This window comes from Cariama cristata, unplaced genomic scaffold (genome assembly GCF_000690535.1).
Source record: "Cariama cristata isolate BGI_N322 unplaced genomic scaffold, ASM69053v1 scaffold8851, whole genome shotgun sequence".
Lineage (NCBI taxonomy): Eukaryota > Metazoa > Chordata > Aves > Cariamiformes > Cariamidae > Cariama > Cariama cristata.
Genome location: NW_009597510.1, coordinates 36,684 through 50,096, shown reverse-complemented (window position 1 = coordinate 50,096; position 13,413 = coordinate 36,684). Strand labels below are relative to the sequence as shown.

Genomic DNA, 13,413 nt, shown 5'->3' with positions numbered 1-13,413 from the left:
GATGGGGCTTTGAGCAACCTGGTCTGGTGGGAGGTGTCCCTGCCATGGCAGGGGGGGTGGAACTGGGTGGGCTTTAAGGTCCCTTCCAACCAAACCTTTCTGTGATTCTGTGATGATTCTACAATTATGGCTGTGAATTGAAAAGATGAGCAGCTTCCACCTGGTATGGCTTGCATCTGAATGGCTTTGGATTAAATACTATTTGGCGCTACCTAGTACTGAACTGAAAGTCCAGATTTTTCTAATTGAGGCCCCTGGCTTCAGTGAATGAACCTTGACTATGTCTTTGTGTGTCCAGGGAAGAAAATAAACCTAATGAAACAAAGAGAGTTATCAGATGGAGAGGAATGAGTAAACCTTTGTTAGGATTTGAGCCAGTTGATTTAGATAGGATTAGAAGAAATTCAGGATTTGATGGAAGAGGTGGAGTTTTTTTAGTTGGTTGTGGGTTTGTTTGGGTTTTTTTGTGGGGAGGGGGGAATCCCCCAAAGGCAAAACCTACGTCAGCGAAAGCCTTTGAAGTCCTTCAGTACATTATTACTTGCTGAACTATAAGATATAAAACTGTTCCTGTGTGGAGCTCGGGGGAAACCAAAGTTTCTTTGCTGAGAACAGTTGAGAACTGTAGTAAAGAGAAAATGGGAACACTTAAGACAAAATTAAATTGGGGACTCTATAAGCAACTCTGTAAGATGTTGTTGTTGATCATTGTTGGAGTTTTTTCATAGTGTAGATTTGGAAACAATTATGTTTGTAATGTAATAAGAGCTTTGCATGTCTCAGCTACTCTCCAACAAGCAGAATGTATGGGTGCGTATAAATAAAGCTGTAATGCTCTGGCTTTCGGGGCCTCACCTGAAACTCTAAGTCAAGCAGATCTAATAAAGCTGACTTCAAGCCAATGGCTGGTTTTAATGCGGCAGCTCACAGTGGTGCTGTAAAGTGAAATGCTTGAGACTCTTTTATTAGTGATTTCTTGCAGCTGAGGCTCGCTCAGTGGGGCTTTTACAAGGGATTGTCATGCCAGTTTTGGTGCATTAAGAAAAGGCTGTGTTAGGGACCCTTTGGAAATTCATGCTTGTAAAGCAGCAGGATTCGATGTAATTTGATTTAAAAAAAATCATAATAGGGTAGGATCTTTATTCCTCTTGAATGTTTGTTCCTGAAAGTTGAAAAGGCAGTCTAAATTTTATGTAGTTCCCCCCTCCTTTTTTTTTTTTTTAACTGTCTTTATAAAATGCTTTTAAGACCTTGAAACTGGAAAGGTCTATACAACATTGTCTATTTTGGCAAACTCCAAAGGTGTGTGGGGTTTTTTGGTTTGGTTTGTGTTTTTTAGGGGGTGTGGTGTTTTTAGTTGTGGGATTTTTTGCCTTTTTTTTAAAGCAAGGGAAAAGTTGACATAGTTTTTCTTTGTTTACTTCTGCTTGTGCCTTAGCCTGTCCCCTCCATGTCAGCAGAAAGGTGCTGCTGTTGCGGGAGGGGGCAGAGGTGCCGTTACTGCCGACCGGGCTTGGCCGGGATGCTCAGCTCCTGCAGAACAGCTGCTTTTTTTGTGTGCCAGCAAAAAGCTGGGTGGTTGGTTGTGGGGTTTTTTTTCTTTTTTTTTTTTTTTTGCCTTTGAGCAATAGTATATGGATTTATATTACTTTAAAATCAAATTCCCCACTAAACTGTAGTGGTTTGAAACTTGGATTGCTGGGGTTTTTTTGCTTTTGAACTTCCCGAGTGTGTCCCTATAGGGACAGCAGCATTAAGCACTGCTTTTTTTATTACAGAGTTACATGTAATGCTGGAGAAGACTTGGTGCTGTTTCTGTCATTTGTAAGGCATTATGATTGCCCTATCCAGGTTGGGGTTTTTTGTCAGATAATGGAAGGGGATTGTGTGTGTCTGCTAGTTTGAATTGAGGTCTCTTGGTGAGTAACTAGAATATTAGTTCTGCTGGACTTGGATATTCCTGTTTGAGAGCTGCTCTTGTCTGTAGATATCAAACCTTAAAAACATATGCAAGTTACTCAGTCCACCACCCTTTTTTCATATTAAACTTTTTTTCTTTTCCCTGGAAGAAACAGGTCGTGAGGTGTATCTTATGATGCAATTCTTGATTCCTAATGGGGTGTTGGTTTTTGAGAGCAGTAATGATACCTGTGTGTCTTTACAGCAAGACCAACAGGCAACACTACGTAAATGGGATGGCTAGAAGCTTCGTAAAGTTTTCAAGGGGAGATGTATGCTGCTTGTTACAGAGCATACTGTCCCACTGTTTGGGGACTCTAGTGTGCAAGAGGTGTGGGACCATGTGTGTAAGATGGTTTTGCACTTACTGTGACCCAAGGAGACCTGTAAGACAGAGTCGTGTTGATGGGTGCTTTCTGGACCTTGGCCGCTACCTCCCTGCGATGTTGTGAGTGTGTTGGTTGGGCTGACGAGTCAGTCTTGGCCTGATGCCGCACTTAGTATGCTCTTCCAAGTTAGCACATGTAGAATTTCACAGATCACGTTACAAACTCTGAGATTGCTTGATTTATCTAAGGCGGGGGGGTGTTGTTTTCCTAACCTCTCTGTAAGTCTCACTGCACCCTTTGTTGCTCCAACGGCTTTGTTCAGCATGGACTTCCTGCAAATCTGTAGCAGTCAAAAGGATCTCATGCTTTCAAAATTATATATCATGAGGAATACTGAAGCTCTACTTTGTATTTGAAAGCTGTGCTTTTGAGAAGTCTGAAGGAAGGTATGCATGGTAATAATAAAATACAAAGGAGATGACTTGTTCTCCATTTTATAAGATTAATAACGCATCTTTCACCTCCCTGTGCCATGCTGTATCTGTGTGTAAATGTGGAACGAATGGCAAGTAAACACAAAGAGATGGTCCTGTGACAGTTTGAATCAATGGGAGACCTAGATTCTTGGTGTAATCTTGAGACTGAAACGGACATTAGACGCTTAATTGTAAGTTGCTAAAAATGATGTCAGTCTGAGGTGGTTTTTTTAATCCTTTGGAAACATTGTACAATTGATTGCTGCTTTCACTGGTAGCAGTTTTTATTGGTTACATCTGGTTTTTTTAAATTAAGAATTGCAGAGAACAAATGCTACTTACGTTGGCTCTTGCCTCTTGAATCTTTAATTCCAAGCCCACAATTGATTGTGATGAAGCTGTTCTCTCTGAAATGGACAGCAACTTGAGGCTACTTGAAAAACTTAATAATTCATTCCTATTTATGCATACTGTAATACAATAGGTTATAAATCACTAATGTTATACACCTAATCAGGCATTGTCAGTAGGACTTTAGAGATATGGTGGTGTGATCTGAGAGGTTTTCTGAGCTACAAATATGAAAATAAATTCATATTTTTGCTCTAAACACACAGTGCTGTCTTAATTGTTTTCTTGCTGCTTTTCCCATGAAAATTTTCTAATATGCTGATATTTCAGGGCGTCAGCATGGCTACTAAATGCTGGTGTCCACGTTGCGTGGAGTTTTAGTGGAGTAGAAACTCAGTTATTTTCAAAAGAATCCACAGAAAAGCGTTTTGTTAAAGGTTTGGTTTTTTAAATATTCTCAGTATTATAAAGGGTGAACAAATGTATTTGTTTAGGTAAGAATTTAGTCTCAGTGCAGGCCTATATTAATTTATATGTGTATATTTCAGATGTTATTTATAATAATCTTATATAAAATGTAATTTTTACTTATAACTTTATGCACTCTGTGTGTGTATATATAAATTTGATTTCTAGGTCAGCAGGGCCTGGAAGGTACTTGCAGAAGATGAGGTGTTGTGGTACCGGTTGTGCCAACAGGAAGGATACCTATTAGATACCAGCATCTCTGATCATTCCTGTTGGAAGCTCGCCCTCAAGAACTGCCGTGCCAGAGAGCGCACTTTGAAAACCAACTGGAAGGTAAAAGGGAATTTCTTTAATGGGATCCAGATGCTGTAGAAAAATGGGAACCTGGTTCAAGCAAGTGGTAGTGAAAAGTTGGTCTTTTGTATTGCAGCTTCTTTTTGCCAGTTAAAAGGGAAAAACTGCTGAAGGATTTATGAGACTTAGCCCTAGCTGTAATAACTTCCCCCCCCCCACCCCTGGTGACTGATTACTTTTGAGAGTGAGTCTTTCTGTTTGCTATGCTACTTCATTGACTTTGGTGGAAGAGAGATGTTTATACTTCAACCATATCAGCCTTTATGAGGGCTCTTTCCCCTGCTCGTTACATATCTTAGCTAAAAGAAAGCTGTAACATTTTTTTGTTGTTATTATGATAGTTGTTTCTCTACCTAAAGGTTATGAATGATAATGAAGAGTCATAGCTTCTCTCTCCTTCATTTCAGTCTATAAAAATTCCAGGCAGCAAGCATAAAATAGATGTGTCTTCTCTCTCAGCTGCACTGCAGCTTGTCAGTAGCAATAGCAAAGCTCAAAGTTTTCCATGAAGCAGCAAATTAACTTGGTCGATGAATGTGTTACAATACCAGTGCCATGTCTTATCTTTCTGTGCAGAACCGCATCGGTGCTGTGAGCCAGCTGCAGTATGGGCTGGGAAAAATTCTTTGTGATGTACATTCTTGTGATGGAGTTGTTATCGCTGGGTGAGTATGAGGTTGTGTAATACTCGCATGATCTTCACTGTTTGAAATCTCATGTACTGCTTTTAACAAATCCAGAAGCAGCGCCCGTTTGAGGCAACAAGAATGAAATTTTCTGACTGCAGTTCCTTTGTGGGTGGGTAGACTGTCCTTAAAGTGACTGATAATGATGGTTGTCTACGAGTCATTTCAGGAGTGCAGATTTTTATTGTACTATTCAAAAAGCTATCTCATGTACATGTAGTCTCTGTAAAGACTATAGTACTTTCTGATGAACTGTATCAATAGTTGTGCTGTGGAAGCACCCAGAATGTATTAAATAGTGTACACATCTACTGGAAAATGCTCTTTTTGTTATTTTTTTTTTCCATAAAAATCTCTTAATCACAAGGATATTTTTGCGTGCTGCAGAAAGATAACTTTAGGAAGGCTGTTACTTTTCTCCATTGTTATTTAAAAAACAATCTGAGGGGAAAAAAAACCCACACAAACCCCAGAGAAACTCAAACTTCTATTTTGCTAATATAAAACTGTGTCAGGACCTTGATTTAATGTTAGCTATTCATTTGCTTTACACTCTTAAATACAATTTTAAGAACCTTGCAAACTCTTAGAAGAGGTTACCATGGCTGTCTCAATAGGTGTAAGGCTTTACTGTATTCTGCTTGAATTTTACAGGCTCAGTAATTAGTAGCCCTGCAGAAGAAATCACATGAGTAAATAAAAATGATATCATCCTGGGGGCAGTCAGAGGACATTGTCCTTAACGTACCAGAGTTCCATGTTTTATAGAAGCACTTCACATTAATGGTATGCTTATACATTGTGGGATTAGACAAAACTGCTTATAAAATACTATAAAATTCACACACTGGTTGTAAGAAAGGTGCCTTGAAATACGCTGTGTGTAGATAACTCCCATATACATTGAGATGCTTTTGAATGCTCTTGGGCAACTGAGAGTGGAAATCTAAACTAGCAGACGGCAGGAGTGAAAGGAGAGTTTTAATCTTTGGTTTGTTTTGGTTTTTTTACTAGATGCTCTTCTACTTGTTTTAGTTCTGCATTTGGAAGAGTCCCTTTCTATCCTCTATGCCATCCTATTCATTGACTATTGCTTCTCTTTCTCCGCTTTTCGTGCAATGTTTTTGCTGCTGTTACAGCAACGAAACTGCTTCTGCTGAAGAGCTGTGTAGTCTGTGACCTCTGGAGGGGCAGTGCCACGCAGCGGTTAACCCAAACAGTGGCCATGGCGAGAGGCTCGAAGAATTTGTGTGGCTGGAGTACCGCAGATCTTAGGTTGACTCCTGTCTGATGCTGAGATCTCCTTGAGCCGCTGGTAGGACAGCGCAGCTCCCAGCCAGCTGTGGTCTGCAGCTGGGGTCCAGCTCTGCGGATAGCAACCTCACTTCTTTTGTGCCCTTCAGCTTGGGCACTGTGTTTCCTGGCCTTGGCTAGGGATCTGCAGTGATCTATCTGTTCCACTGTCTCTAATGAAACCTCCTGTACTTTTTTGGGAGCCAGAAACCCCAGTTGTCTCCATGCTGCTGCCAAAGCCTCCAGCTCTTCTTCATCTTCTCCATTGTGTTTATATCCAAATATGCAATATATAGAAGGTAGGCAGAATAAATTAAATGACTAAAGAATTAATAAACAAAGACTATTAATCCTGCATGTTAAATAGTCTGTATTTTAGCTTGGTGTATTACAAAAGTTGGATTTCTGCAGTTTCACTCAGTCTTTTCGTATTGGTTCCCCAGTTCCTCCAGTATCTCTTGATGCTTTTGGTGAGTTTGCATCAGCTGACACAGTGATGGGAGGTGGTGCCATTAAATAATTTAGGTCCCTGAAAGGTTCGTGAAAATAGGTGAGCAGGTAAGAGACCACTGAGGGAAAAGCTGCACATGCGTATCTATTAGGAAAAGCAATGTTATGGGTTTCACTCAAATTACTTTTCAGTAATTTCCCTTCTCTGAGAAAATGAATTTTAGTGATGAGTATCTTTTTGTGAAGCTGTGAGCATATATTTGGTAAAACAACATGGGGAAATCAGAATTCAGCTGGTTGACTTCACCTGGTCAGTAAATGAAATGTTTAGAATATTAGAGCACAAAAGTTGTATTACTTCCTTTGCTGTTTACTACCTGTCCTTCACTCTGCTTTGGTAGCTCAAGGTATCTGAAAGCATCTCTTAAATTGCTGCAAGTGAAAAAACTATTCTGTGAATCTTGCCTAAAAGAAGATGAATTTGTTGTTCTGCCAGTGATGATCAAAGTCTGCAAGATTCAGTAGCACACTGTCGCACCTCCCAGTAATATCTTCTGGTAAATATCAAGCAAGACAGACTTAAAGTTATAAACTTCCAAGGACGTTAGCAAATTGTGCAGGGAAATCCTTTGTTATGTGCATTTGGTAAGTATTTAGGATAGGCAGATTGAGGAATTTGTTGGGGTTTTGTTGCTTGGTTGTTTGGTTTGTTTTCTTTTTTTAATCCAAACATAACCCTCCCCTTTCTCTCCCAGCTTATAATATTGTACTTAATGGCATTGTGCTTTCAAATTTGTCATAAAAGTGTAATGAATCTGGTGATCAATAGCTAGCTGTTGCGTTCTTTCAGTACTGAAGAAGTAATTTAATAGCTGAGGTTAACAGAAGTCAATTTTCTTCTCAGTATAAATATCAATTATCTGTTACATTTAATGATTATATCTCCAGTTTTGCAAACACTTACGTGCTTAGCTTTACATGTGAATAATCGTAGATTATAGTTTGTGCATAAAGCTAAACTGATATGTGACTTTGCAAGACTTGAGAAGTTGGCGATGATCTTAAAGTTAATTTTGTGTGTGGTGTTTCCTGGGGTTTTCTAAGCAGTGGCTTGTGGCATCATTTACCTTTCTTTCTCCTATAGTCAGGTTGCTGTGCTGGAGAAGAATAGGGCCACTCAGTTTTTAGCAGGTTTTTTGATGTCTGACTTTGGGGAGCAGCTGCAGCACTCCGGCTCAGCTCGGTCAGGCCAGCCAGGCATTACACTCTGTCTTTGTAGCTGGAAACTGTGGCAGTGTATAGCAGCTGCTCCCTGGTTTTGGGACATTCAACTCAGGAACTTGAGAGATCAGAGGATGGTTGTAAAAATTAAAAAAGGGGTGGAGAGAGAGGTTCTCCAGCAGAAGTGCTGGGGCTGTTATGTGTTTGGAGTCTTGGAGCAAGCCTGGGAACAATCTAATCTGATTTGAACCTGTGCTGTGATAGACCTGATCTTGTGTTCTTCACTATACAGCTTCAAACTCTACTGGAAAGTGGAATAATTTTTATTTTAGTTGCTGTATAGCTTTTTTTTTTAATCTTTGTTAATAGGAATTTGTGCAGGTTATGGGCAAAGTGACTTAAAACAGCAGCTACAAGTGTGATACATAGAGGTATAGTTTACCTGAACTGGTTCAGGAGTGGATCTCTTTGTTAACTTTGTGTAAGGAAGCAAAGATAAACTATACAGGGTTAGCTCTCCCTTAGAGAAATGTACCTATTTCATGCAGTCTCCTCTGTTTTCTCCATGCTGCTGCCAAAGCTCAAGCCAGAAGATGGCAGGATATCAAGGATTGATTAAGTGCAACCTGAGCTGCGAGTTGAAGGTGGCTGCGAGCAGCTCCTCTTTCTCGGAGCGCCTTGCGTTTACTGGCTGACATCAGATAATTCAATCTGGCCTACATGCAGAGCATCTTGTGTTTATCATTAAAATTTCATCCCAGCGGTTACGATGCTTGTTTTCTGGGTCAGACCTTGAATCCCTTTTCATTTGAGACAGCAGTGTTTGTGGTTACCTCACTCCCAATCAATGTTGTATTCACCAGCCTTTCTACAGTTACATGTCTCGAAGGATCTTCTTTAAAGGGATGTTGTCCTCCCCTCCCTCCATGTTCAATTCAAATGTAGTTTTGTCTTTAAGTCAGGGTTTACTTAAAGCAATTATATGTCTGCTTGCTCTGCTTCTATAAATTACTACTGGTGATTAGGTTCACTGTACCCAATGCTGTCATATGTTTGGTTTCAGTACAGAATGCCTGGATTTCTTCACCTTGTGTTAATAAATTTTTTTATTTTTTTTTTAAGTGAGCGCATGTTCAGACAGTAAAATCACTACTGTTTGGTTGTTTGTTTTGTTTTTTTTCTTGGCAGTGTTGACAGCCATGCTGATGGGCATTTGTAGTCAGACGTTGGGTCCTCCTGGAGATAGCGATCTCAGAGCATGCATCGGGTCCTTGTTTGAGCTGTGTTGTCATTACACGGTGGATGCTGTGGTGTAACACGTCGGTAGCGTGTTGTGAGACTGTTTTGCTGTCTGACGGGCTCTGTGTGAAATACTCATGTGTGACTGTCCTTGAACTGGGTGGTAAACTTGCCTTGTGTTGGTGGCGATCATCTCGCCTCACAACTTGCCCCGTAAAACCACACCAAGGTTGCTGTGAGTCAGGGTGATGTTTTATTGTGCATTGTGTTAACTTCTTTATGCTTGCGGAAAGGGCACTGTGGCTTTACTGCTGCTGTTTGTAGCTCTGAAAGCTTCCCAAATGAAAATAAACAGAATAGATCCAGAGTCAGACCACCCTTCCAAACACCCAGAAATATGAAGGTGTCTGCTTTTCCTTTCTTGGGTTTTCCTTGGCTGAACAAAGTGTGGTAGACTGTTAGGGAAGAGCTTGCGTAAATGGAGATTTAAGGACATGCCTCTGCCATGCTACAGAGAGCGATCTAGCAGATGCTGCGTGGAGTCCCCGCACCTCTTACAGACCAGGCTGGGAATCAGCTCCTGTTTCTTCTCTTTACATTTTAACTTCAGATATTTTCCTCCTTCTCCCAGTAAGTACTGTGTTCTTCCCTCGAGATTTTATTTTCTTGAGTTAGGGTTAGTGAGATTCATCTGCTCCGAGTGCCTCGATGAATCAACAGATTAACACTTCCTCCCCTTTCGGGGTGGAGCACAGCTGGCACACATGGTATTTCTCCAAGTGATGCTTGATAAAGGCAATGAGAAGCAAAAGAAGAACTGCTTAAATACCCTGTGTGGTTAGGGGAATCGTCTGTTTTGGAGGTAGTGATACATTTTGATTCTCATACTGAGAAACTAAATGCACTGAAATAATTTTCATACAATGGTCTTCATTCTGAAGGAGTCTTATGAGAGTTGCAGTTTAAGCACTGCAGCACTTTTGAACAATTTGGGCCTTTCAGTTTAAGACATTATGAGCAACATACAGACATGTAAGTAGCTGCTACTGTATGGTAGGTTTCTTTGTTCTCTACAGTCACCTCCAGCTCTGCTTTCCTCTTGCTCAAAGGTGACCTGCAAATGACTTTTTGAAAAAAAGGGCTTGCCACTCTTTTTAGCTTCATAATGATGTGTGGAACTAGCCCGAAAGGCTTGAAAACACTTTTCTGCACTTTTTAAAACTTCATCTCAGCTCTCATCTAATTTGGGTTTTTTGCTATAGGGCTTGTGGGCTATTCCCAAGGTATTTATTATTGGCTCTTGCATCTTAATTCAGTGTGCAGACCTGAGGAAACCAAAATATTAATTAGTAATGAAAATGAATAAAAGTTAACAAACTGAAGTCTTAAACAGCCTGAATAAACCCCTACCTTATTTAATTGCTTAAATTTCACTTGTATGATGGCACAACTTTGATGGGTTTCTCCCTCCCCTCCCAGAGACTGAGGGCCTGAATGTAAAACAAAGCAGTAAGGCAGAAGGCAAAAATACTTGCCTTTTTCCTTCAACCTTCCCCAAACCTTTTGTGTTCTCTTCACTCATTCTCGTCATTGTTAAGAAGTAATAAGTGTCAGGCTTTCTTTTTTTCAAGTGAGTTGCCTTTTAGGAGGGTTGAGAACAGGATGACATAATGAGTTCAGAGGGTCAGATGACAAACTATGGGAGTTAGGCAGGGTTGTGTTAAGTGACAAACACATTGGCTTCTCTGTCATCTTGTGAAAAAGAGCCTTTCAGGTGAAAGCAATAGTAGAAGCTTGATACTGACTCTTTGTGAAAGCTGCTTTTCCAGCCTGCCTGACCATTAAACTATTGGTTTACCTGTAGGTTTTGCTGGATGCAGAGGAACGTGTCACTGCAGTGAGATGCGCTGTGTGCATAGTGATGCCCAGTATTCTGAAGTCATAGTTGTTATTTCTGAGCTTGTAAAGCCTGGTTTTCTACTGAGGCCAGACAAACCCATCCGTCTTTCTAGTAAACTTCTTCAATATTTTATTTTTACTGTTTTCACAACCTACCGGCCTCTGGGCTGTTGCTATCAGTGCCTGGAGTTCAGGTGATACTTTTCCTCTCTGCTGTTTGCAGTGTGTTGCAGTTTGTGTTCCTTCTAACATGTAATCATATCAATTTACATCATCTTCAAATGGTGTTTTCTCACCTGTATCTGAAACTGGAGCCATTGTTTTGTTTGTTGCATTTTGTGTTTGCCTTTTGTGAAATAATAGGGCTGATGGACCAGATCCTTCCCAAATTGCATCGTAATTCCTTGTGAATTCTTTGAAAAAGCTTGTGGTTTTTTTTTTCTCCTGCCATGGCAGTAGCCTTAGGCAGTACCCAGAGTAAAATGTTTCCTTGGTCAGAGCGGCTGGTTTAATTCATGGGCCTGGGCTGATGCAAGCCACTGGAACCTTGATCTAAATGATGGGAGATTCTTGGCCTTAAAAAAGAAATTACTAGAGACAGTTTGGCTTTCTCTAACTTCTGCTTTTGTAAATGTTCATTAAAATGTTTTGCCTACCATATAACCCTTTGGCTTGTTTCTGTTCTCTTGGTATGACATTTGCATGCACTTAATAAAAAGGTGAGGCACGCAGAAGTACTTAGGATGACAAAATGTTCATTTTGTTACTGATAACAATGGTAAGCTGCAGAAGAACTGCACGCTATCTCCAGCAGCTTAACCCACTTTCTAGAGCTGTAATTTCCTAAATAAGGCCTTTAAGAATGAAGGTGTAAGCTCTCTGCAGCTCAGTTTCTGTGAGTGGTCCACAGATGGATGTGGGTTGATGAATTGGAAAGTCAAGTTCCCAGCAGAAGAGTTTGGGAACCAATCATAGGGGTGCTCAGAATGTATTTCCTACATGTTAAATCTTAAATTTTTTCCAGATCTGTTTTGGTACAAGTTAGTCATTTTTTTCATAGCTGCACTCGTATATCAAGGAACCCAAAATAATGTTTGGATGAAATCAGGAACGTGCCTTTTCTACTTCATGTTCTTCTACCAGTGTTAGGATTGTTTCAAATGCTGGTTTTGGTTTACCCCCATCTGTTTTTTTCTTGTGTTTTACAGTGTAGCTTTCTGCCATGCTATGTAATAGCAGAAAAGTTTCTCTTTTCCATTTGTGTTTCATTTTGTTGTCGTTAGGTTCTATTTATATTCCTTTCTACATATAAAGTAGTTCTTTACTCCATCGTTGCTACTAGACTGTTTTTCCTTAATCCTTCCCTTAAGGGATCCCTTAGCCAAGCTACCTGTCTGTTATATGTGTAGTGGCAAAATCAATGTCTCAATAACTGTAAATAAGAAGAGAGGAAGGCTCGGAAACTTTTACCTCTTTCATCCAGCCTTGCTCTGTGAGGCAGCTAGCACTGTGGTAAATGTATGTAAGCAGTCCGTCATTAGCCCTCACTTCAGAGAAGAGTTGTGGGTCTTAATGCGGGATATCAAGAAGGTAATAGAATCCATTTAATTTCAGTATTGTGTTTTGTGATTGAGGTGTCTTCCAACTTGCAGTGGTTTTGATGAAGAGGTTTTTTGAAATTGAACATTATGAATTACCACTGTCTTACTTGAGCCTTGTAGAGAGGATGGAGCTTAGGAGCAATTTGAACCAACTTACAAAGGTGTTTGGACTTGGGTTTGCATGTTTAATTGGACTTTATTCTTAAGCCTACTGAGAGGGTTACTGACTAGACACCTTAATTAACCACATGAAGGACTGGTTAGTTGCTTTTGGTGGAATAAGGATGAAAGGTCTGAGATGCTTGTTGCAGCAAGACAGTGCAAAATACTCATTATTTTACTTATCAACAGGCATCTGTTTAAATGGAGCTATAGCTAGAGATTGTTACTGGAGCAAAATTCCTACCAACTTCAATAAAATGCATTGACATTGTAAGGACTTCATAATAAGATCTTTGGAGTATTAACAGATGGTCACTGACTGCCTGAAACAAAGTTGTTGGGTTTCTTTTTGTTTTGTTGATCACCGCAGGTATCTGGAAATGGAACAGGCTTTGCCTTCTGGAAATCAAACCTGACTGTGAAACAAAGGTTTTTCTTTCTCCTTCCGTTTTATTTTCTTGCTACAAATTCTTTGGAGGAAAATACGGAAAATGTAACTGATTTCTGAAGTGTCTTATCAAAAGTCTTTGGTGTTCAGACCAACTTAGTGTAGTAAGACTTGCCCTGGAGTGGTGTGCTTGAGGCAGCTGACAAAACAGACTGACACCAGCATCCTGCTTCAACAGAAACCCAGCGATGGTCTAGTTGACCCGCTTGTTTGAAGTGAAATTCTGCAGTGCCAGCAGTAAGCAAGCCATGAAGGAAAGCAGTTTGTCTTTGCTGCTGCCATGGACTGAACGAGTAGAGTCTTGACTGTTTTGAAAATGTTCCTGTTAACAGTTTTTCTTTTGTGTATTTGTCAGTTTATATATTAGTTGCAGTTGTACTTTGCACAAACACTAATTAGACAGCCATCAACACTCAGGGCCAAAGGCTTACTAACAATGCAACTGTGATAGCAGTGTCTTAATTGGTTGAGTGTAAT

At 40.2% G+C, this 13,413-nt stretch overlaps 1 protein-coding gene across 1 annotated transcript in view; it reads left to right on the top strand.

Annotated features, from left to right (window-relative positions):
• Positions 1 to 13,413, top strand: part of FBXW8 (F-box and WD repeat domain containing 8) — a gene marked incomplete at its 5' end in the record, with an annotated part of 48,373 nt that overhangs the window by 3,858 nt on the left and 31,102 nt on the right. The window contains 2 exon segments of the mRNA XM_009708913.1: positions 3,752 to 3,916; positions 4,514 to 4,602. Of these exon segments, the coding sequence (XP_009707215.1) occupies positions 3,752 to 3,916; positions 4,514 to 4,602 (254 nt within the window).